The 25,706-nt window shown below is 29.2% G+C and overlaps 1 protein-coding gene across 2 annotated transcripts in view; it reads left to right on the forward strand.

The window, feature by feature from the left end:
* Positions 1-17,929, forward strand: part of LOC111633281 — a 55,956-nt gene extending 38,027 nt beyond the window's left edge. The window contains exons 1-3 of one of the 2 annotated variants that reach the window (XM_023377817.1): positions 5,691-5,834; positions 9,006-12,413; positions 14,617-17,929. In XM_023377817.1, the coding sequence (XP_023233585.1) occupies positions 5,697-5,834; positions 9,006-12,413; positions 14,617-17,079 (6,009 nt within the window). In that variant the 5' untranslated portion in view covers positions 5,691-5,696 and the 3' untranslated portion in view covers positions 17,080-17,929. Of the gene's footprint in view, positions 1-5,690; positions 5,835-9,005; positions 12,414-14,616 lie in introns of those variants that run through there. The other variant, XM_023377818.1, reaches the window with a different exon arrangement.
* Positions 17,930-25,706: the final 7,777 nt, after the last annotated feature.

The following is a 25,706-nucleotide window of genomic DNA, read 5'->3' on the forward strand; positions in this document are numbered from 1 at the left end:
TCATCAATGAAACAGTGAGATTCACCTGAAGCAGGATTCCGGAGAATCCCGAAAATGTTTGTGCAATGTATATGTGTTATCGACACTGGTCAATAGGTTTATGGCGGAATTTTATGTCATCTGGTATAATATGTTGTTGTTGTTTTTTTTTTTTTTAATGTTTATGTATATACATTTTTATACATTATCTTATGATTATTTTAGGAAAAAAAAAAGATAATTAATTTCATAATATAAAAATTATATAGCTACCAAATACTGCTTTTAAAAAAATGTATCCTGTACAAAGTATATAAATACTGTGCGAATGACAGTTATATTTCTTAAAATTTGTAAAAAATTACTTGTAGCTCTAATTGCAGTGCTCTAACTAGTATATAATTGTTTAGTGTTAAATCACCTGATGATGTAAATGTGAAACTCAGTTGATATTTGTGCCAAATGCTATGCTGGATCAAAGCCAAGGAATAGCTACTAAAAATAATTGTTTTGTCATGTTTTGTGTTGTCAGTTTATGTATGTATGTTAAGTGTTCTTGACTTTTTGTATTTAATATTGTTGCTTTGTGTAGTATGATATAATACTTGGGAAAGAGAGAATTACAGATAGATAAATATCTTTATTCATTTTACATTGGTATTTTATTTCGTAGCTGAGATCTGTATACATATTATTTTCAATTATCAATTTTATTCTATATAATGTAATTTTTTGGGTTTGACATATCTATGATATATGTGATTCTATTCTAATTTGTCAATGAATATGATGTCTGATCTGTTGTAATGAATTGATTTATCTATAGTAATAATTCTTTCATAATGCATTTTATAAAAGAATTATAAAAGATTACATGATACTGCAAAACTAGATGAAATTATAATAAAAGTACACACTAAGACCTGTAATTACGTTAAAATAAATCAATTTATTATAAGAACAAATGTTTTCAATTGTCCTTAATAGCCATTGTCAAGTATAGAATCTTACATTGAACAAAATTTAAATAAAATGGAACTCTTTAAATTCATGCTGGTAGTCACATGTGTAGAAGAATGGTAAAGAAAAATTTAAATAAATTATAAAACAATAAAACAGATATAAATAAAAGTAGCAAATATAAAAAGAAGAAAAAGAAAAATAACTGAAAATATAAATAAGGTTATAAACTTTAGATAGAATTAGATATCCTAATAAATAGGGTTGTAATAAATTGGAGGGCTTATCACATCAGGGTTGACTGGAATAAATAGACTAGATTTTACAAAAAATTAGTTTTTAATAACCCCAATTAAATCTAGGTAAGAATGCATTTTGGGTACAAAGACCCCTCATCAGCTTACATATACAGCACACACCAGCATACATTAATACAATCATAGCACAAGTCTTGGTTTACTACTTGTGTTATGATTGTATTAATGTCTATTAGGATATCTAATTCTATCTAAATTAAGTCATGGGCCAGAAGCATTATTTATTATTAAGGTTATAAACATTGAAAATGTTTGTTCTTGTAATAAATTGGTTCCTTTTAACTGGATTAAAGGTATTAATGGATGCTTTTACATATTTTATGTTACTTTCTAATGCTTTTATGATGAATTTATAAGTAATAAACATTACTTGATAATTATTTGTAAATTTCATAATTACTTTTACATTTTATATTATAATGAAGCTTATATCACAAAACAACTTCTTCAGTTAAACTATAAGTTTTGAATTGTAACTTTTCAGTTTAGTTCAAAAATCTAATTGCAGTATTTCATATTATATTATATTATATATTATTTATTTAATAGTTAGGATATTTCATGAAACCTAATATTTTTGAAGAAAATTAATCAATTATTTTGAAAGAAATTTTATTGATTATTTTAACTATGATGTTTTATATGCTAAATTTAGTTAAGTATATTGATTTAATAATTTCACTAAATTAATANATTAAAAATAAAAATAATTTGTCACTCCTACAAAGCAATGATTGTCTAAAGTTTTGTTATTCTTCTTAAAAATAAACTTTCTTCCAATCAGTTTGTAATTCAGTCTAACTACACATTTCAATGATGTTAGAATTTGACACTAACAAAATTTTCATAATCTTATATTAATGTTTATTATGAGTCAGAATTTACATTTCAATTATATAATCTGTTTTCCAGTATTGCTACTCAGGTGGTAAAATGACAAATGCTGAGTAATAGTTCCTAATTGTTTGAACTTTTTCTCTTGTAATTTTGTTTTAAATCAAATTTTATCTTTAACTGTGAAAACTTAATTAAGAATTTGTATTTTTACATAAAAATAATATTCAATTTTAAAAGTTTTAGTATTTGTTCCAAAGAATATTAGTTCTGTTTTGATATTTATGAATCTGTCATCACATGCTTGGCAGATTTGTGAGTTTTGTTTAACTACTTGATTGTTGCTAGTACATTTATTTAGTGTGATGATTTATGAGTTATTTCATTGCTATTTTCAAATTAATGTGTTATATACATTAATTTGAAAATCAACACAAAGTTCTACAGTTGACCTTCTCTTCATCATTGTTATTCATTATCAGTCGTTTTCTTCATTATTGTAGTTCATGACTTGAAAATTTTGTATATACAGTAGAACCTCGATTATCCGCCCTAATTGGGGATTGGGGTTGTCGGATAATTGAAAAGTCGGATAACCGAAAAGTATGAAAAAATCCATTATTAGTGTAGTATATTATTATATCCAATAATAGTATATTGCTATTAACCTATTTTGCGTTGAATTTTCATCGATGTTAAGCCTAACAAAAATTTTTTAAAATAATAATCATCGCTATTGTAGCGCCACATCACTAGCGGACATTTGAAATTTGCCGACTAGGACGGTCGGTTAACCGAGGGGTCGGTTGATCGGGGGCGGATAATCGAGGTTCTACTGTATGTAAAATATATATGCAGATCATATTATTAGAGTATTGATATAATACTTTAGAAATTCTGTTAGTTAACTTAACAACATATGAAGTTTTAATTATTCTCATTTTTTATAAAAACATATTTAATTTTTTCTAGTTTTTTAAAATTTAAATGTATGTTTATCATTTAGTAAACACACAAAGTGATTTTTTGATGATTTTTTCAAAAATAATTAAAAAAAAAATGTTATGGAAAAATATTTTTTTTTGTGTGTTATGCTTTCACAAATATAAATTAAAGATATAACTGCTTTCTTGGAATTAAAAAATCTTTAATATTGGTTTTTTACCCTCCAACTAGAATTAATAGTAATAACTTCTCAAAACCTCACTAGGGTCCAGGGACAGATTTAAAGCAGGGACAGATTTAATGAATGTTTTTGGGTTCCTTCTGAGCCCTGCTTTATGTTTTCTGCATTCTATGAATGGAACATATATAGAAGAACCTTGATCAAATTCAAATTTAAATTTAAATCGCTACCTTACCAATGAATCTCTGATGGAATCAAACATATCATTGTGTAACAAGATAGATACATTACATTGATTGGATGATGACTTATTCATAGTGATGTATTGTACATTGTAAATCTGTCACTGGACCATAGTGAGGTTTCAGAGGTATGTTATACAATGCTTTAATATTGGTATCTAATAATATATCTAATATTGATATTTTGTAATACAGTAGAGCGTCGATTTTCCGAAAGTCAATCATCTGAAAGAATTCCAGTCGGCAAATTTAAATTTTTGCCAGTGCTGTGGCGCTTCAGTCTTTGGCTATGTCTTGGGCTACTCAAATATTTTACGTTTTTGATACTAAATTAACATCTGAAGTATAATTTTTTATTGTTTTTATATTTTTCAATATATTTATTTTGTTTGTACAAAATAAAAAAATAATTTTTAACGATACAATAGTCTTTGTTAGGCTTAACATCAACAAAAATTCAATGCGAAGCGACATGCAACAGAGAAAAATTTCAACATCGGATACGTTAAACTATTTTTTCGTACATAAATTGGTTATCCGAAATATCAGTTATACGAACAACCCCAGTCCCCAATTGATTCGGAAAATCGACGCTCTACTGTATATTCTACAATAAAAAAAGAACATAAACTTGGAGTGTGAACAAAAAATGGAGTATACAAGATTAATAAATGAAAATAATAATAACAATAGTATGTATACAGGATGGTTTATTTTAATCAGCCTACTGGAATAACTTGAAAAATAGGCATTTTACAGAAAAATTCATTACACTAAAACTGTTAAATGTTAAGGGGTTAAGTGAAAAATCACTTCAGCCACTTTCCTAATCATTGGCATATATGTCTGGTGTTATCAGTTTTCCTGTACATATAACTTTCTTGTAAAACAAATAGAAACATAATGCTAAATTTTTAGGAGCCTGGAGGTTTTTCATTCTTTATTCAAATTTTATTTGAAAGGATCTGTAGACAAGATGAAATATTTCAAGAAACATTTAATCATGTGCAAAAACCACTGGATGCCAAAAAATTAGCATTACCCATACTTGTTTGATTATTACACTATTTGCAATTTGAATTGTCAAGCTATGTTAATTTTTTAAAGCTGTTGTTTAATATATAATTGCCAAGGATTTCATATATTATCATAAAAAAATCAGTAGATATGGGCTGTCCAGTAATTATATGTATAGTTTTTATGCCCCTCCTCATCATGTACAATGATATAAGGCTTACTTTTGGCAAACCCTCTCTCCTTTAATTATATAACACTAGTTCACAGATACCCTAACATTCAAGAAATTACTTTAAAAAGTTCTGCAAATATTTTCTGAGAGTTTATTCACATGGCAAGTAAGCTTTTAAGAACAGTTTGTGGGCTCCTGATACCACTAAAAAAGTCCAAGCATTGCATGGACTTTTTTAGTGGTATCAGAGCATTATATACAGTAATGTACTTTTTGCAATCCGCTTCCTTTTAAACTGTACACACAATTAACGGATAACCTCTGTTTTAAAATTTTGGAAAAGGGTCATTTACTTTTCCATATATATTTAAAATAAAAACATATTCATTTTTGGTACATATTCCACAATGCTGTTCTTGAATGAAGCAAATTGGTTTTAACTTGATTATTGATTTTTCAGTTTATTATAAAAATCCTGAATTTTAATTCTTAGAAAAATTTTTGAAAAAATTTGAATGTAAAAAATTAAGTTGAAACTAATGTATTCTGTTTACATGGAAATGAAGTCTATTGCTAAAATTATTACCAAAATGCAATAATTATTTTATATCTATATTTAAATGCAGACCAATATTGAAAATAAATAATCATTTTAAAAGTATCTATTAACTTATTGTACAGTACATGTTAAATATTAATTTAAGATTATGCAAAAATTTAACTGTTAAGAAACTTTCATATCAAAAACTGAAATTTATCATCCTGAGATAAATGACAAAATTTAAATTATTTGATTATTTTATTAATTAAAATTGCTGTTATATTATGAATTTTAATAGTGATAATAATAATGAAGAAAAGAATACTAAAAAATAATTTTAGGAATTTAATTAAAAATTTTTTTTACTTAATTAACTTAAACCAATTTTAAAATTTCAAAATATGTGAAAATTTAATTGATATAATTATTAATTTAGTATGCTAAAATGATTTGTTGAAAATTATCATTATGGTTATATTTATTACATTATTATTAAATCTAGGAATTAATGAATTTATGGTGTGAAGTGCAAATTCAACAAGAGCGAACACTGGGAGAAATCAAAGAGGCTTCTTATAAATTGTTAGTGCATCATGCATCAACCAGTGCTCATTTTTATTTATTTATAGATTGTTTATGGGAAAAGGTAAGCAGCAAACTTTTTTTTTTTATTAAATTACACTATAAACATATTAATTGGTGTTGGTAACACACACACATTCATTGCATGAACATTTTTTGGGATCATCCAGAGTGTTGTTCGTTGATAGAACACAATTTCAAACATAAGATTCAAATGACTATTAGATAACAAACAAATTTAAAACAAACAGAAGTCGTTGGGGTGCCTGCACAAGAGGTTCTACAACAACAAAACTATAGTGCCAACTCATAAAGGGCCTGCCAAGCTGCCAAGAGAGAAAGATCTTCCCTGTAATTGATATATGTGCTGTTTATATTTGCTTTAAAAATGTCTAAAGCTTTTAAATATCTAAGCCATTTAGTTCATTGCATTGTTACTAGGATGCTAGTCTTTTGTAAGTGTACTTCTATATCTGGTTCTGCAGTGTATATTGACAGGGTCATTGAGAGCCTTGACTGCCTTATATGGCAGTGTACTCTTGCGACCTCTTACCTGCTGGTCTTTTTGTGGAGTCTATATACAGGCGGTCTCTATCGAATTTCCTGTCTTTCAGAGGCACACAGTACACTCCTGGAAACTTAGGAGGGGGGCATGTCCTTTGCATTCCTAAGAAGAGTGAAAATTATGGGACATCTCTTATAAGTAATATTTATGGCCATTTTTTGGTACAGTATTAAATACCAACCTCAGAAGAGGATGGAAGTATAAATAAATAAATATTATGTATAAGAGATGTCTCACCATTTTCACTCTCTTTAGGAATGCGAAGGATCTGTCCACCCCCATAAGCTTTCAGGAGTGTACTGTATACCTCTGAAAGACAGGAGACTCGATAGAGACTGCCTATATGTAAGCTCCACAAAAAGCAGTAGGTAAGAGGCTGCAAGAGCACACTGTCATATAAGGTAGTCAAGGCTCTCTATGACCCTGTCAATATATACTGCAGAACCAGATATAGAAGTACATTTACAAAAGACTAGCATCCTAGTAACAATGCAATGAACTAAATGGCTTAGATATTTAGAAGCTTTAGACATTTTTAAAGCAAATATAAACAGCACATGTATCAATTACAAGGAGGAGCTTTCTCTCTTGGCAGCTTGGCAGGCCTTTATGTGCAGGCGCTCCAATGACTTCCATTTGTTTTAAATTCGTTTGTTATTTAATGGTCATTTGAATCTTATGTTTGAAATTGTGTTTCATCAATGAAACAGTGAGATTCACCTGAAGCAGGATTCCGGAGAATCCCGAAAATGTTTGTGCAATGTATATGTGTTATCGACACTGGTCAATAGGTTTATGGCGGAATTTTATGTCATCTGGTATAATATGTTGTTGTTGTTTTTTTTTTTTTTAATGTTTATGTATATACATTTTTATACATTATCTTATGATTATTTTAGGAAAAAAAAGATAATTAATTTCATAATATAAAAATTATATAGCTACCAAATACTGCTTTTAAAAAAATGTATCCTGTACAAAGTATATAAATACTGTGCGAATGACAGTTATATTTCTTAAAATTTGTAAAAAATTACTTGTAGCTCTAATTGCAGTGCTCTAACTAGTATATAATTGTTTAGTGTTAAATCACCTGATGATGTAAATGTGAAACTCAGTTGATATTTGTGCCAAATGCTATGCTGGATCAAAGCCAAGGAATAGCTACTAAAAATAATTGTTTTGTCATGTTTTGTGTTGTCAGTTTATGTATGTATGTTAAGTGTTCTTGACTTTTTGTATTTAATATTGTTGCTTTGTGTAGTATGATATAATACTTGGGAAAGAGAGAATTACAGATAGATAAATATCTTTATTCATTTTACATTGGTATTTTATTTCGTAGCTGAGATCTGTATACATATTATTTTCAATTATCAATTTTATTCTATATAATGTAATTTTTTGGGTTTGACATATCTATGATATATGTGATTCTATTCTAATTTGTCAATGAATATGATGTCTGATCTGTTGTAATGAATTGATTTATCTATAGTAATAATTCTTTCATAATGCATTTTATAAAAGAATTATAAAAGATTACATGATACTGCAAAACTAGATGAAATTATAATAAAAGTACACACTAAGACCTGTAATTACGTTAAAATAAATCAATTTATTATAAGAACAAATGTTTTCAATTGTCCTTAATAGCCATTGTCAAGTATAGAATCTTACATTGAACAAAATTTAAATAAAATGGAACTCTTTAAATTCATGCTGGTAGTCACATGTGTAGAAGAATGGTAAAGAAAAATTTAAATAAATTATAAAACAATAAAACAGATATAAATAAAAGTAGCAAATATAAAAAGAAGAAAAAGAAAAATAACTGAAAATATAAATAAGGTTATAAACTTTAGATAGAATTAGATATCCTAATAAATAGGGTTGTAATAAATTGGAGGGCTTATCACATCAGGGTTGACTGGAATAAATAGACTAGATTTTACAAAAAATTAGTTTTTAATAACCCCAATTAAATCTAGGTAAGAATGCATTTTGGGTACAAAGACCCCTCATCAGCTTACATATACAGCACACACCAGCATACATTAATACAATCATAGCACAAGTCTTGGTTTACTACTTGTGTTATGATTGTATTAATGTCTATTAGGATATCTAATTCTATCTAAATTAAGTCATGGGCCAGAAGCATTATTTATTATTAAGGTTATAAACATTGAAAATGTTTGTTCTTGTAATAAATTGGTTCCTTTTAACTGGATTAAAGGTATTAATGGATGCTTTTACATATTTTATGTTACTTTCTAATGCTTTTATGATGAATTTATAAGTAATAAACATTACTTGATAATTATTTGTAAATTTCATAATTACTTTTACATTTTATATTATAATGAAGCTTATATCACAAAACAACTTCTTCAGTTAAACTATAAGTTTTGAATTGTAACTTTTCAGTTTAGTTCAAAAATCTAATTGCAGTATTTCATATTATATTATATTATATATTATTTATTTAATAGTTAGGATATTTCATGAAACCTAATATTTTTGAAGAAAATTAATCAATTATTTTGAAAGAAATTTTATTGATTATTTTAACTATGATGTTTTATATGCTAAATTTAGTTAAGTATATTGATTTAATAATTTCACTAAATTAATATTTAAACTAAAATATTATATTTCTTTCAGTTTGGACTGAGATTCCTTTCATTATATTTGGAGATGTATATACATGGTTTAACTGCTGATTTGAATCATCTGGAGGCAGCTAGACAAGCTGATGATCGCAATGCTGTATTAGAAATGGAAAGTCATATGGCAACTATATTTACTAAACTTGCTTCACTATTTATAAATCATGAAACAATTGCACATGAATGTATATTAAGTGCATTTTCACTTGAACCAACACAAGAAAGACTTGAACTTTTACATAAACTGTCCCAGAGTTCTAATAAACAAACTGAAAATAATGTAAAGAGAAAAACTGAATGTATTTGTGAAGAAATATGTACAACACCAAACAAAGAAATTGATGCAAGTGAATGCTTATCACAGTATCAGTATCATCATTCAATTCTTGATACTGAAATAGCAGGCATTAAAGTGGATCAATTAAAAGATTTTGTTACAGTTTTAGAAAATGTGAGAATACATTATTTGAAATTCTCACATTCATGGGATGAAATGAAACAAATATGTAAAGATTATTTAGAAACTGCATCAGCTTTACGAACATTATTCGCTCACACAAATTGTTATGAAAGTGCAGACAGTGAAATAGATTCTCTATCTGATGATGAATTAATTTCTAGAACAGAAAGATTGACATGTGATAATAATAATAAAATACAAAATAATTCAATATTATTAGATAAACTTTTAAATAAAGCAAATGGCAAACTTCCATTTGATCTATTAAATAGAGTTCATAGCAATGTATTCTCAAATGGTAAACAAAAGTCTCATCATAGACAACGAAATCGTAAAGACGGAAATAAAAAGAAATCAAAATCAAATAAAAATGAAAAGAAATCTCGATTAAAGGAACTTCAAAAGAAAAAGAAAAAGAAGAAAAGAAAGTTAAGAAGAGAAAAGGAGCTTGAAGATTCTAGCAAGAAATCTGAAAATAATTGTCAAGTGATACAAAAGATCAAAAAGAAAAAGAAAAAGTTTCATAAAAAAGTCAGAGAAAAATCTGATAAAACTAACTCTATACAGGCATCAGCAGAGACACAAATGGGCTCTGTTGATTTAGCTACTATGGTAAGAAACAATACTGGTATACTAGTTTCAAAATTCCATGCTGATTTTGCAATGAGCTCAAAGTTCTGTGAAAACTCCTCTATGTTAACATCTTGTTTACCTCCATCTATTAATCCAATTATGGTTCTTTCTGATCTACTTACACAGAGGCAAGCTAGCATGAAAAAATTACATAAAACTTCTAATCAAAATAAAAAGATTAAAAAGAATAAATCAAAAATTAAACTTAAAAATAAGCTTAAGAAACTAAAGGCACTAAAGGCTTTTAAGAAAAAACATAAGAAAGATAATAAAAAATTCCAAAAATCTGAAGATATAACTAAAAACTGTATAACTTCTTATAGTATGATTACTTCTGGAACTGAATTATTGCAGAATACTAATAAAAGTGTATTATTATCATCAAAGAGTTTAACTCAATCAAATGAATGTTCTCTTCCAAATACATCATTAGAAGAAAATCTATCTATAATTGAAAGTTCGAAGAATGAAAATATTCCAGCAACAAATTCAATATGTAATACTACATCATCATATCAGACTTGCACAGCTCCTGCTATATATCATCAAACTATGCCTGTTTTAATGCCACCATCAATGCCACATAAACCATCTTTTAATGCAAATGATACTCCACCTTCACTCAGAAAAGAAACAACTTCAAATGATGCAAATAACTTTTATGTATCAAATGCAGTAGTAAAAAATATTGCTCATTTAAATACTATAGGTGATCATACAAAAATTTTAGCTCCAATAAGAGAACCAATAAACAATACTTATACTATTGGAGAAACTGTTTCAACTTGTATGCTTGTTGAAAAAAGACATACAGTTGTATCTAGATTGAATATGTCAGGTGTGAATAAACAAATTGTATCAACAAATAATCCCACAGTTAATTTTACTGATGAAATTTCTCAAACTAATTTAAATCAAATGACAACATGTATAGAAAACAAACCAGTAAATCAACAAACAGTTATAACTGGTACTGTTCCTAATCCATCAGTTGTTATTTCTCCTCCTCAAACAGTGCAGAACACAATACCTATAGTAACCAACAGAACTGAAACATTTCAGAATCATTCTGATAATATTCCTCAAAATGTGCCAACTGTAGCTACTCTTACAATTCCAATTGCTCCTCCACCACAGAATGGGGCAGGCAATCGTTTATTGGCAGGAAGACTTGTTATTCCAGTAAGTTTGAACTGTACTGGTGTGAAGAATGTTTTCCCTACTAGTGCCTTAGTTCAAAACCAACCTTCTGTAGTCAACTGTAATCAGCAACCTGTAACTATTCCAGGTGTTATTATTGTACGAAATAATAATTCAAATAATAAGGACATTAATGTAGGTAAAAATGATGCTGGGAAAATAATTTTGCCTTCCATTCCCCCTCCTAAAACAAAAAAACCAAGTCAGTCAGGAAGAAATAAAAATTTCACACAAAAAAATCGACGTGATTCTAATATAATTAATAATTCTCTTAAACAAATTCATCCTACAGAAATCAATAGTTTACCTTCTCCGTTACCAACCCTTCAATCAAATGTGATCAAAAATAATACAAATATTTCAGTTGTATGTTCATCTGTGAATTCTTCATGTCACTCAACAAACATACAATCAAACATTCAGAATATGCTCAAAGATAAACCTTATCATAAAAATTCTAATGTAATACCTGTTGCCACAACCACCACCATTTCTACGACCATAACTCCAACTCCAGCTGTTGCAAATAATTCAAAATATTTAGAACTGACAAAATCTAATTGTGTATCTTCAACAAAATCATTTTATCCAGCCATTGATCTATCATATTCTCGTACTCTCACTGTTTCATCTACTGAAATTCCATGCCATCAAATTTCAACTCAGAAACCACAGGTTACTTGGAACACTGTTAATACATGTGAAACAATTAATACATGTGGAACAGATATATCAGTGTTGAAAACTATGCAAAAAGAAAGTGCCAATACAGTGAACTGTAATTTGACAGCTGTGACAAGTTGCAGTGGTACTACTGTTAGTGACTCTAACATGATTACTTCAATTACAAACACTACTGTTCAGCAATTTGACAATACTCCTGAACTTCTGAATACTGAGAATAAATGTTCATCTTCAGTGCATCATTCACAAGAAAGAACATTACAACCAATAATAACTTCTGGAAGATCTGAAGTTATTTCAGATGGAAATATAGAGAATAATCTTCTGTTAATGGAACAACCAAATCGTTCTCTGTCTTCCATTAGTGATGCAGTCAGAGTGAGTCTTATGGTGATGGATGATGAAACTGCAGGTGCAGAGAGTCAGGTAAAAATGAACATTGGTGTTAACAGTTAAAATTAGTTTGTTTATAAGTTTCAAATCATTACTAAGATAATTTAAATAGATGTTATATAAATTATATTTCAATAGATGTGAAGAAATATATTAATTTAAATTTACTTTCAGATAAAGAATACATTATTTCAAGAATCTACTCTATTATTATTATTATAAAACTTAAAATAATTAACCTACAATAAAAATCTAAACCTGCCAAATTAAATATTGCAATTAAAAATAAAAATAATTTGTCACTCCTACAAAGCAATGATTGTCTAAAGTTTTGTTATTCTTCTTAAAAATAAACTTTCTTCCAATCAGTTTGTAATTCAGTCTAACTACACATTTCAATGATGTTAGAATTTGACACTAACAAAATTTTCATAATCTTATATTAATGTTTATTATGAGTCAGAATTTACATTTCAATTATATAATCTGTTTTCCAGTATNGTTTTAGGGTGATTATTTTTTATTTACAATATTTTCCTTAGTTTTGAAATTGGTGTAAATTAATACTAATTATTGTAAATAAGTGCAGTCGTTCTGTAATTAAAAGAATATTCAAGAATATCAAGCAATTATCTTATTAATTATCTTACAGAATAGTTGTTTGAATGCTATCAAGTAAAGTTGATTTCTGTAAATTAATTTTGATGATCAAAATTAATTTTATAAATTGTTAAAAGAATTTTATCATAAATGGCATCTAATCAATTAATATATATATTCAATATTACAAATGTTAACAGCTTTAATCCACATCAGTTAATTTGTATTATTTTAGAGAATTTAGTGAAAGTATTTTAAAAAATCTGTAGAAACTTGTAGCAAATGCTGTTTGCATTATGTCAGAACTGCTGATTGTGAGATTTACAAGTTTGACTAGATAGATATTAAGGTTTTGACAACAATCAGTTTTATTTACATTGTTCTCAAAAGAGGTTTTTACTAAGCATTTAGCATTTATGAAACAAGCTTGCATACCAGATGTAACACGACATCCTATTTAAAATACAATTTTTCTTTTATATCATCATTAATCTTAGGTCATTACCCCCTCTATGCGACTGAAAATAGACAAAATGTTTCCTCATATTGTGCATAAATGACATCAAGTATATGGCTATGAATACATGAAATAATGCATTACATTTATCTTAAAATTAAACAATCTGAAAATATTGGCTACATTAGATGTTAAGATTTCACAGATAAGTTGAAATCTTTAAATTTTATTAGTGATGTTAAGCACAGATTCCCTAATGAAATGCACAAATGATATAATAATATGCAGAATTAAATTACTTTGTATTACAGTTAAAGAAGAGTGAACTTAATGATCGCACAATGAGAATTATAAACAATCAAAGACAGATTAATATATATATATATCTATATTAATCTGTCTTTGATTGTACGAAATGCTGCAAACAATACTTTAAATCATGTTAAATATTTATATTTCGAAAGAATAGTGTTGAAGTATTTTATACTTTTATATCAAGAAATTTTTCTATTTCAAGGATTCGTTTAGAGATCCTTTTTAGGTTTCCTATACAATTAAAAATTTTCAACCTTTTCCTACTTGGAAAAGAAAGTACTGGGAAAATGTTATCATAGTAGAGCATCTTTGTTCTATGGATATTCCTTATATAACCTACATTAGGTTTAGAAATTTAGAAAGAGAAGTTAATTGTAATAACAGAATTGTTTTAATACAATATAGTAAAGTATTCAGTTAATAATTAAATTCTTATACAGTAATAAAACAAAATTGGAAAAGGAATGCTTTATAATAAATTTATAATCTTATTAAAATATTAAAGCAGTGTTTTCTAGACTTCTTATATAGCATTATCTCCTACACAAATTATCTGAAGCCTGTAACGATTGATACATTTGGATTTAGACTTCATTACTGAAACAAAAAATGTTGCTGATTGAGATTAATGTTGTGACAATAGGAAATATATCTTACATTATCATATGAATCCGAAATATAAACTTTTTATTCTTTTTATTTCAAATTTTCTTAGAATCAATCAAAACATTGACATATACTTTGGATGAAAGCATAAGTAATTTAATAATTATAGTAATAATGTTAAAGAGAATGTTAATTTTCATTAAATTTTGATTACTATAAATTTATTATTTTACAAAAGTTTTAATATTTTTATTGTAGGGCATGCAGGCATATCCTTACGATACTCCAGACAATATGGGCTATACAAATCAACAAGATAATACAACAGCAGCTTCCTTGTGTGACAGCTTCAATGTAACTGAGAATTTAGAAATGCAGCAAAATGCTCTTATAATGAACGGAAATCAAACTTCACAGTTATATCAATCAGTTACGTCATGTCAAATGTTGGACAGCTATAATTCGACAAATTCATCAGTTCAACAAATTCAGTCAAATAATTCAACAACGTGGACGAATTCGATTAATACCCGCGAAGAAACAGAAAAAGATGACCATCGAAAGCAAACGTGTCGAAAAAGTCTTTCAAACGACGATACAACAGAAGAAGTTAAGAAGCAGAAAAGAGAGACTCCAAAAAGAACAAAGGATAATAGTCAAAATCAGAGTTCTTCATCATCATCTTCAAATCGATTTTGGTGTGATCTGTGTCGACGTGGTTTCTTTTCAGCTTATAACTTGAGAAGACATTGTAAAAATGTTCACAAAATGGAATTATCTCCAGTTAGACCTATTACAGAAACACAGAATTTATATCAGAAACAGGAAAAATTACCGGAACAGCAATGCCATGAGCTTCCAAATTCAAATTATGAAATGTCTCGATCTCCTTTGGGAGCACAACCGTTTCCATTGTGTGGCCGTCCACAGACTCAAGAAGAAATTTCTTCAAAGCAAAATCAATCTGTCACTTCAAATATGCATCACACTATAACTGAATTATCGTGTGTTAAACAAAATCCTCAAAAAAATATTCCAGATGAACACCCAACGGAGAAACATCGCTTTGAACCAAATAATCATCATGATCAGTTACCATCCACCACATCTTATCCTACACAATCTCTCATTCCTTCTGCTAGACAGTTTTCATCTACAACAAAACACCATTCTGCACAGTTTTCTCATCCACAGTCAGAGTTTACATTTCAGTCCAATTCGAATCAGTTGTGTACACAGTTGCCTCCAAAACATTCGTCAATAACTTCTTTTATTCAAAATCCGCCTAACCTTTGTTCGGCTAACAACCATTCTGCTCCTCTTTCAACTGGAACGAGTGATAGTTTAGAGGACTTGGAACAGTTTTTAATGGAAAATTTATCATGGAGTAGTGACCAAGGTACGACTCAAAACTTACAACAATCAACTGAACGGCCCGCCAGTGCAGATTCCTTGTCTTTACCCGTTCACGTCAGTTCATCAATTAAACCTGTAGCAAACAAATCGGGTATGTACCACTACAACACTAAAAGTGATTATATTGTTGGAAGAAATCAGAAAGATACAGCAGTTCAGTGCAATAACAATGTAGATAAAAACACTCAATATAACGAAGGAATGTGTTATGCATCAAAGTGTTCTTCTTCCACCAAAGAAACTGTTTTGGAAAACAAATTAGCTAGTGATCTAGTAACAAGTAACGAAGCCAAGATGAAGTTCTGTCCTAAAAACGATGTTAAGATGACAGTTGCAACAGAAAAGAATGTAGCAAAATCACACAGAGTGAAACTAAAATCGGATACTAACGTGGCTTCCGATAAAAACGATTTTGAAAAGATTTTATCATTAGAAAAGCTTACAGTTTGTGATAATGTAGAATCAAAAACAATCAAAGATTGCTCTATCCAAAACAAAAAGGATAATTTGTCAAACAGAGATGGGCAGGAGAAAGTAGTTAATGAAAATTGTTTGCAAGACACTTTTAAGGACAAGAAATCAGACTGTGCAAAAGTGGATGGCGCTGAAAAGAACGTGATCATCAACGACAGGCATGAAACAGCTGATAAAATGCTGGCACTGTCCGAGTTATACGAAAAAACTGAACAACTGAAGATAAATTCTGAACCAGTGAATAAGAATTTTAAAGAACTAGAAATGTCCAGGAACGGTTCACCTTCCGCACTGTCCGACATAAGCCACATGCTGAATGAATGCAGAATAGAGAAATCTCCAAAGCTGGACGATGTTTGCAAGTTAAAAGGGGGGGTGTCATTAGACAAAATAGGTTTATCACTGGGCATTAACCACGATGGAGACGGTTGTAAATCTTCCCAAGCGGATATTCATGAGTCGTTCGACGAGGATGCATTGAAACAAGCATTGATCAATCAGGACAGTGTTCTGTCAAGGTCGGACAATATGTACCATTGTAAATGGGAAAAGGAACACTATGAAAGAGAAACGAATCTTACTCGTGGCAGAACTCGATCAAGAGACACTGGAAAAATGCTGAAGAGAGTATGTTCGTGTTGTGAATCTTCAAATCCTCTATTTAAAAAATGTCGCAAGAGCAGTAGTGGTGGCATTGGGAGTAATAACGCTTCCATTCCCAAAGTGACTAGAAGCAATGCGAGAAAAAAACAGGCCAACAACACCACAAAAGCCACCATTAATACTCGATCTTCTCGGAGGCCGCGTACACGTTCGACTACCGTTTCCTAGCAGCTTGTGTAAATTATAAAACTTTATTTAGCCCAAGGCTAAGTGTGTATATATATTACTTCCGGATCATTTACGTGCAAATAATGTAGACTTTGAATTGACATGTCCAATGTTTTTTCTATGTTTGTACAATTCACCTGCCAAAGAATACTTTATAAATTACCTGTTATCTTGTAAAAGTTCATACTGTTTATAGTATTGATATTTGGTATTATTTACTAGTTCATTGTTGCAGTGCGTTGTGTATCTGTATTTATATTATTAATGTATAGTCCTTTAAAAAAATTGAGAAAAAATTGTATATACAGGAATAACGCAAAGTTGCAATACAAAATTGACTAGTCTTTTTAAAGAACAAATGTAATTAAAATTCCATTAAAAAAAATAATAATTACAAGATAAACGTTGGGTTTTCATTTTGAAACAGAATATCATCCAATTGTGTATATATGGATAATAAAAAACCAAAATTACAAATGTTCTAATAATTTATGTGTTCATTACAATTTGATAAACTTGGATTTATGATTGAACATTTCGTGCAAGTGAACATACTTTAAAACATCTCAATGCATAAATTAATTCCATTTGTGCTTTAGAACCACTGCCACAGAAATAAAAACAATCATTTTTAATATTGTTTCTAGTCATCATATTATTTGAATTGGCCCACAGATGTCTGAGCTGCTCCAAACAAATCGTATTTAATTTGAATAGATTTATCAGTTAAGAATTTTTAATATTTATATATACACACATGTTTAAGTCAAATTGAGGTGCTTTTCTATATGTTTACGTCAAGAAATGTTATTTATTGTTAAAATTGTTTCATTAAAATTTAAAGTTTATACCTTTATTGTTTAATGTTTTCGTGTATTTTGATCATTTTTCAGAAAATAAGTATACAATGTGTCTTTTTTTTTATAATTAAGTTTTATTTTTGAAATTAATCAAATTATATATATTTAGAAGTGTGCACTTTTAGAATTGTTCTTAACCCTTAACTGGTTTCGTAAATTTTACAATCATAACTGGTATCATGGGGGCTGCGCAGCCCCCAAGCAAAATTTGCCTTTAGAGAGCAAGTTTAACAATGTGACAGTTCAAAACTGCATAAATGCTAAATGGAACCCTTCTTTAGTATAATAAACTTTTATTTATTTATATAGTTTTCTTTACTTAATTATTACAAGAGATCACAAAATTGTTACAACTTTTGGTGTATGCTTTTTTTTAACAAAACAAAAATCTACCCTATTGTAAGTTTTTACCAAAGATATTTTTTTTTCTTATTCTTAAGAAACTAATCTTATAAAAAAGTATCTCTTATAGCATCTAACTATCATTTGTTAAAAAACCACAGGTAATATAATCACTTCTATTTTTAAGACTCAGGAACATTTTAGCGCAATTACGTAGTTCAGTCTTGAGAGTTATCACATAGTATTTTTGTAGTACTATGCACTTTGCAAATAAATTTCAAACAACTGTTGCACTTAGTAGCATACTTACCATCTTTTTTCCAGCACAAAATGACAACATACTCTTTTCAGGAGATTTCGGCTTGATCTAGCAATTTGTATATTATCATCATCTACTAGCAGTTCAAATGATTCTCTGGTAGTCATTTTGAATTTTTGATGAAAGATTGAAATATCTTTGCAAAATAATTTTAAAAATAAGAAAACCATAAAAACACATTTCCACAAAAAACCAACGTAACTGGTATCGTGGGGGCTGCGCAGCCCCCAGAAGGTACGTAGCTCCATCCTTGTAAGTGCTACAGTGCCGAACATTTAGCACTCGCTAAGAGTCGCGACGTAATGAGATTACATAAAATGGCAGCTGCGCACGATATTTAGTTTTTTAAAAAATCGTAAAAATATGACGCGTGGGGGCCGTGCGGCCCCCATAAAACCAGTTAAGGGTTAAGAGTTGATAAAAGACTGCCAGAAAAGTCAGTTTTGCCAATGGTACTTGGAAAGCTCCATTCCATTGTTTCTTGTTGCCAGCAATACCTGGACCAGACCGGTCATCTCGATTTGAAAACAGGAATTCCAATGAGCAGGATTAATCAAAATATATGAAGGAAATCGTCTTGTAGTTTTTCATTGTCTGGTAACAACTTTTGTAAAACAGTATCCTTTCAATTGGTATCCTATGTTTTATTACTACTATTATTTTTTATTTATTGATCTTAATTTTTATCGACATTATACCAGACAATGCCGGATCAGTGAGTAGTATCCAATGTACTACTCACTGATCCAGCCCCAAAGATTGTCCATAAATTACGTAACTTGTATTCTCATCAATTTTAATTGTACAAAGGAATAATGCACGGCACAGATTACTGAACATTACAGTGTTTTACTCATATTAATTACATGGGCTGGCCATAATTTATTGGTACCAAAATGGCACAGAGGAATCACAGTACATGGGCATTATTAACAATTTTTTAGTACATTATTACTAATATTGATTTGGCGACATAAAAAGAATACAGAATTTTTGAAAATATAACAATAAAGTGATATTAAATTTGATATATAATGAAAATAAGTTGATGTAGGTTTCATGAAGTCAAAAACAAGCATATTTTTCAGATAAAATTGCCAGTGACCAGAACTTAAATTCATCTTCATAAAACTTACCACATTGTAAGTTGCAGTTTTGCTTTATAATTAGCATTACTTTTGTGGCTTCAGTATTTAATGTCAACTTCTCTTTTGACTGCAGAATCCACCAGTGTAAATATTCTTTTTACAGAAGTTGTAGTTCCTGACAAAAGGGCTGGTTCAAGATCCTTTTTGTGCATTTCATTAAATATTTTGTCCCATCTGTTAGCTACGTCATTTTTTTCATTACGTTTCTCCAAGTGTTTGGCTATTATTGTCTTTATTGGTCTGAGTGTTGACGGGACATCATTGGAAACTCATCAAGGAAGAATGTTAGAGCGGTTGATCCCAAACTGAACTGGGATAATCCATTAGAACAAGATGGCAGCTTATTTTAGTCACAGAGATACAAGGCTGCATATACTTTTCATTTAAGATGGATTGATCTGTAAGATTGAAAAAGTCTTTGTCATATGATACAGATTGCTTCTGTCATGTATTTTAGTTGGTGGGAAGTATACAAGTAGGATCAAATCGTATTTATTCTGTGAATGAAATTGCTCATAAAATGGGAGAGTGCATGACATGCATTCTTGCCCTACAATCTCGTAAAATTCTCTTAAACCAAGATGAAAAAATAAGTATTATTGGATATTTTATAAATGGTAAGAAAAAACATCATTATTAAGTTTTAAATACTTTTTGTTGTTGACAGTTAGAATAAAGTAATGCAATTAGAACCTCTAATTGCATTACTTTATTTTCTACACTTTTTAATTTTTTAGAGAGAATGTAGTGTGATAAGTTTGGGGTACATCCCAAACATATTACCTTGTACATTTTCCTTGATAAAATTAATTATTTTGTTGAGAAAATGCTATCATTAAGTTTTGTAAACTTTTTTCAAGAACACACTTGAAGTAAATATGATTCTTTTATTTTTCTCAACACTCTTGTACTGTATGTGTATTGTAATACATTGAAATTCATATTTCTAATGTTCAATATTAACTATGACTTATCTCTCTTGCAAATGGCAAATTTTCATTATCATTTACCAAAAAATTTTAATGTTAACACTGGATATTGGTTTATGTAAAAACTCATTCATCCTGTGGAAAGCATTTGAGATTGTTATAGATTTTCAATAGATATTGTCTATTGTAACAGTAATTAGATTTCTTGACTTATATTTAATTATATATTTTAAGTATACATCAATGGTGCGGTTTTTCTTCTTTAAAAATTTTAAAAAATATATTAAAATTTAAAGGTTAAAAAGAAATAAATAACCATTAATTTTTTACACCTGTAACCGCATTTAATTAAAGACAAAGCCAATAACTAAGATGTTCAAATGTTAGTATTTATTATTACTATGCATTTTGGGTGTATTTTTATCTTTTTTACACCCCTCTTCAGGTAATACAAAACTAAAATACAAAAAACATAAAAATAGTAAAAAAAATAAAAAGAATAGAATACAATATCCAAATAATTCATATACAAACTTTTTTTTGCAAAAACAACAAAAGAAGTTCGTTTATACATTTTCCATCCACCAGTCATCATTCCACCAACATTGGTCTATTTGTGCGCTTTTTAAATTCTACTACATCTATCCACACATCCTCTAATTCCAATTCATTATTTAAATCAATAGTATTATGTGCACTTACAGTTATTACATGTTCTTTAAATCTACACAAGTACAAACTTTTTCTTTATAAATTATTTTAACATTATTTTTTATCAATTACACATCTAAATTGATTACAATGGTTTGTCCATGGCAATTGATCATTTTTAGTCTAATTGCAGCTTTTGAAAATAGCTTAATTAATTTATATATACATAACTGGTTATTGGAATAAAATATAGTTTTGTTAACAGTTATTTTTATATTAGTGAAAAAATATAGGCCGAGAAATGGAATAAGTATGGGCACAGTAACTGGCCCTAAACTAGCTGAAATATGTATGATAGAAATAGATTTTAAAAAATTAGCAAATTTAAATGGAATAATTTTTATAGCAAGATATGTTGTTGATATAATAATAATAATACTTCTGTATATGATATGTTAATAACAAATGATACTGTAATTATGCAAATACTCTTAGTGAAACTTTAAAATTTGAATGTGACCTAGAAAATAAAAATGGGATTGATTAATTAGATATAAATTGCAGTAAAAATGTACCTAATGTAAAATCATATAAAAATCTTGTAATGTGGATAAGGCTTTAAATTATAATTTGTATTATCCTCTAGTAATTAAAAGGAATAATTTTGTGATGGCATTGTCTAAGATCTGGATCAGAATGATTAATTAAAGTAGAAGATAGAAAAAAAAAGAACAAAGAGAGTTAACAAACAAATTTTTATTAAACGACTACCCCAGTAAATTATTAAAAAAATGGATATTGGAATTTACAAAAAATAGATTTATGGTTAAAAATAAAAAAGATATATATATTATGTCATTCCCTTCTATTAAAGGTGTAGTATATGAAAAATATAAAAATGTCTTTAAAAAATATGGAATAGTGTTAGCAGCTAATTTAAAAAAAAAAAAGTTAAAAATAAAGAAAAGCTAAATGAAGTTGGGGTAGTATGAGTTAAAATGTACCTGAAGAACCAGTCATTTACATAGGTGAAACGGGAAGACTGCTCTGGGTTAGAGTCCAAGAACATGAACCTGTGATTAGACTAAAAAATGATCAATTGCCATGGACAAACCATTGTAAGCAATTTGGATGTGTAATTGATAAAAATAATGTTAAAATAATTTATAAAGAAAAAGTTTGTACTTGCGTAGATTTAAAGAACATGTAACAATTGTAAGTGCGCATAATACTATTGATTTAAATAATGGAATGGAATTAGAGGATGTGTGGATAGATGTAGTAGGATTTAAAAAGCGCACAAATAGACCAATGTTGTTGGAATGATGACTGGTGGATGGAAAATGTATAAACGGGCTTTTTTGTTGTTTTTGCAAAAAAAGAGTTTATATATGAATTATTTGGATATTGTATTGTATTTTTTTTTTTTATTACTATTTTTATGTTTTTCCTATTTTAGTTTTGTATTATCTGAAAAGGAGTGTAAAACAGATAAAAATACACCCGAAATGCATAGTAATAATAAATACTAATGTTTGAACACCTTAGTTATTGGCTTTGTCTCTGATTAATTTTTTACACCTGTAACCGCATTTAAAGGTTAAACAGAAATAAAAAGTTTTAATATATTTTTAAAAAATTTTTAGATTTCTAGTATTAAACTATATAGACTAGTATTAAAAATGAATAAGATTATTTTCAGCCCTAATTTGAATTGTGTTCTCAAAGAATCCCATAAAAGATTTCATAAAAAGCAAAAAACTTGTTCAGTATATGAAACAGTTAAATTAAGAACAAATCTGGATTAAAGCAATGATCAGATTAAGCAGCAATAAAGTTGTTCCATGATTTAGTCAAAATTTGAAGATTATTATTTTACAAAGGATCTGCTAATATCAATAAATGGAAAATGAAATTGCAAGGATTAGTGTGAATTCAAATGCCTATCCAAGTATCACCATAAAAGGCATTGGAAGTGGATCTGTGCAAAATTTTTGTAGAGAAATCCTGAGATGCATACATTTTACACTCATTGCCATAAAAATTACTACACTGAGGAGGAGTTGTATCCCTGCAAAACTTGGCATTCAGATAAGTCTAAAGTACTGTACATATGGAAATGATTAGAGTTATAGCATAATGCCAGCAGAGGGCATTAAAGTGCATCCCCCTTTTCCTATAAAAAAAGCATGCAAAGGCATCCTATCTTTACCTGTTGCAGAGGGTCACTATCACTAGCAATGCATCAAATCAAATGAACAACTAACAGTTTGAGAGGGGAAGGATCATTGAGTTAAGCTGGATGGTCCAGCTTGCCAAATAGTCCACCACCTAAGCCTTTCTGACAACGAGTTGGTGTTGGGACCAGTGGATAAGAGACACCCAGGCTCACGATGCCTTCAGCAGATTGCCTGGTCCTCGAGACAAGCATGCATACAGCTGATGGTATCATTGTCTGTGCTCAGATGGCGCTACCACTATCATTACAGGCCCGTGTCTGTCCATATCATTTCAAGGAACATTTGGTATCATGGCAGCCATCACATATGACAACTAGGGATTGCAATCCAGCAGTGTTTTTAATCCAACTGGATTTTTGCTGGACCAACATCATTCCAGCTGGAGTGATGCGTGGATGTTTTTTGGTGCAATAAAGTGTTATCTATCTATCTATCCAGAAATTTATGGGTTTTTTTAAAGAAATAAAACACTTTTTTTTAAAAATACTTAAACTTTTATTATTTAGATTGGTCACTATAAATCAGTAAAACTTCTTACACATTTAGGTAGTAAACTTTGGTTCAGTTTAACACTTGAGATAGAGATAATTAACTTTCAATGTTTAGTTAGATTCTTTATGTTAAATAATAGCAAAGGTAATTCTACTAATTAATTTATATTAATATATTATATTATAATAACGTAAGGACGGATAATCAGTGGCTAAACGGCTATCAGTCTTACCAGTTTTCTTATATAGGCTCTACATATCAGTCTGTAGTTATTTATAAGTAATTTAATTATTAGTGTTAATAAAGTAGTGAGTAAGTAATTAGTAGTAGTCTAGTAGTTAGTTATTATTATCACAATCATGAATCACGTACATTCATATCATCATATATCTAAGATACTGATACTCAATAATTTAATTAACTATTTAACTAACTAGATAGCCTCAGTTTCTCACTAATTTTAACAATAAAATTGTCTAGCCTAGCCCACTAACCACTTATAGAATAAAAGTTAAAAACTCTTACTTAATAGAATTAGAGTAGAAGTTATAAAATATTAGTCTTGACTTGAATAAAGTATTTTAAAGGATTAAATAAAATTAAATCAATCACTTCTGTTGTTGTTTTTTTTTACTTTTCTGGAAATAGGATCTCAAGAAACAAATGGTATTGATGGTGTTGTCTCCCAACCTACTACTTAATGAACTGCATATATATTTTGCTGCGGAGGCCTTTTCTGCCTCTACGCTAGTTGGTTTCAGTGTCATCAAATAATGATAAATCAAAGATAAGTTTTCACCTCTGACTCCCTCACTTTCATAAACAGCCATTTCCTTTTTTAATAACTTATAATCCTTCTCCGTACTAGTTTCTTTCTGTTTCATGGAGTTTTCTTTCTCATGCTTTAGTTGGATCTCTAATTTTTGTTCCAATGTGAAATTCAGGGAATCTGGGTTATATGAATTATCGTTTTCCACCTTCGTAATATCCTCTGCCATTGCTACTGGTTCCATTACATATGTATTTACACGATTCAGCATATTTTTCATCTCCTGGTGCATTACATTTTTTCTGCATGTGAAAGATAAAGCTTTCTAACTTGTTGGTCATACTTCTTCGGGTTCTGTATGTAAATCAGCATCCCTGTGACCTCGGTAAGATGCCGTTCTCTGATTCTTTTGTGGAGTGCCTTAGAAAGGTTGCCACTCAAGATTGTGTCCTGGCTTTTTAGTTTGTCTAAGACAAATTTCAGGGTTGTGTCAGCAGTTATCATACTCGACTCTTCTGCAGAGAGATTCTATGGCCAGTTTAAACTGCAATCGTTCCGTCACATGATTCATTGACATCACAACTGACCATAAATTAGAATTATGCATCAGGACTAGGATAAGAGTTACTTACTTTATTTAGCATGAAGACACTTTATTTAGTGAGAATGGAAAGTCAACTGGCAATTAGATCAGTAGAGTTAAAAGGGTGGGCAGTGCGGTGTAGAGAAGGGGTGTAGCATTTGCCGCACTGAACAGCAACGTCGCTCTTGCCGCCGAGCGATAGCACACGTAGCAAAGCGGCAAGGCCGACAATGTAGACTTTTGGTGCCATTATTTAGAAAGTTAATTGAGTATTTGCAGATCCGCATCTCTGGA

The sequence above is a fragment of the Centruroides sculpturatus genome, unplaced genomic scaffold (assembly GCF_000671375.1).
Source record: "Centruroides sculpturatus isolate CEXI.00-Female unplaced genomic scaffold, Cexi_2.0 scaffold579, whole genome shotgun sequence".
In the NCBI taxonomy this organism is placed as follows: Eukaryota; Metazoa; Arthropoda; class Arachnida; order Scorpiones; family Buthidae; genus Centruroides; species Centruroides sculpturatus.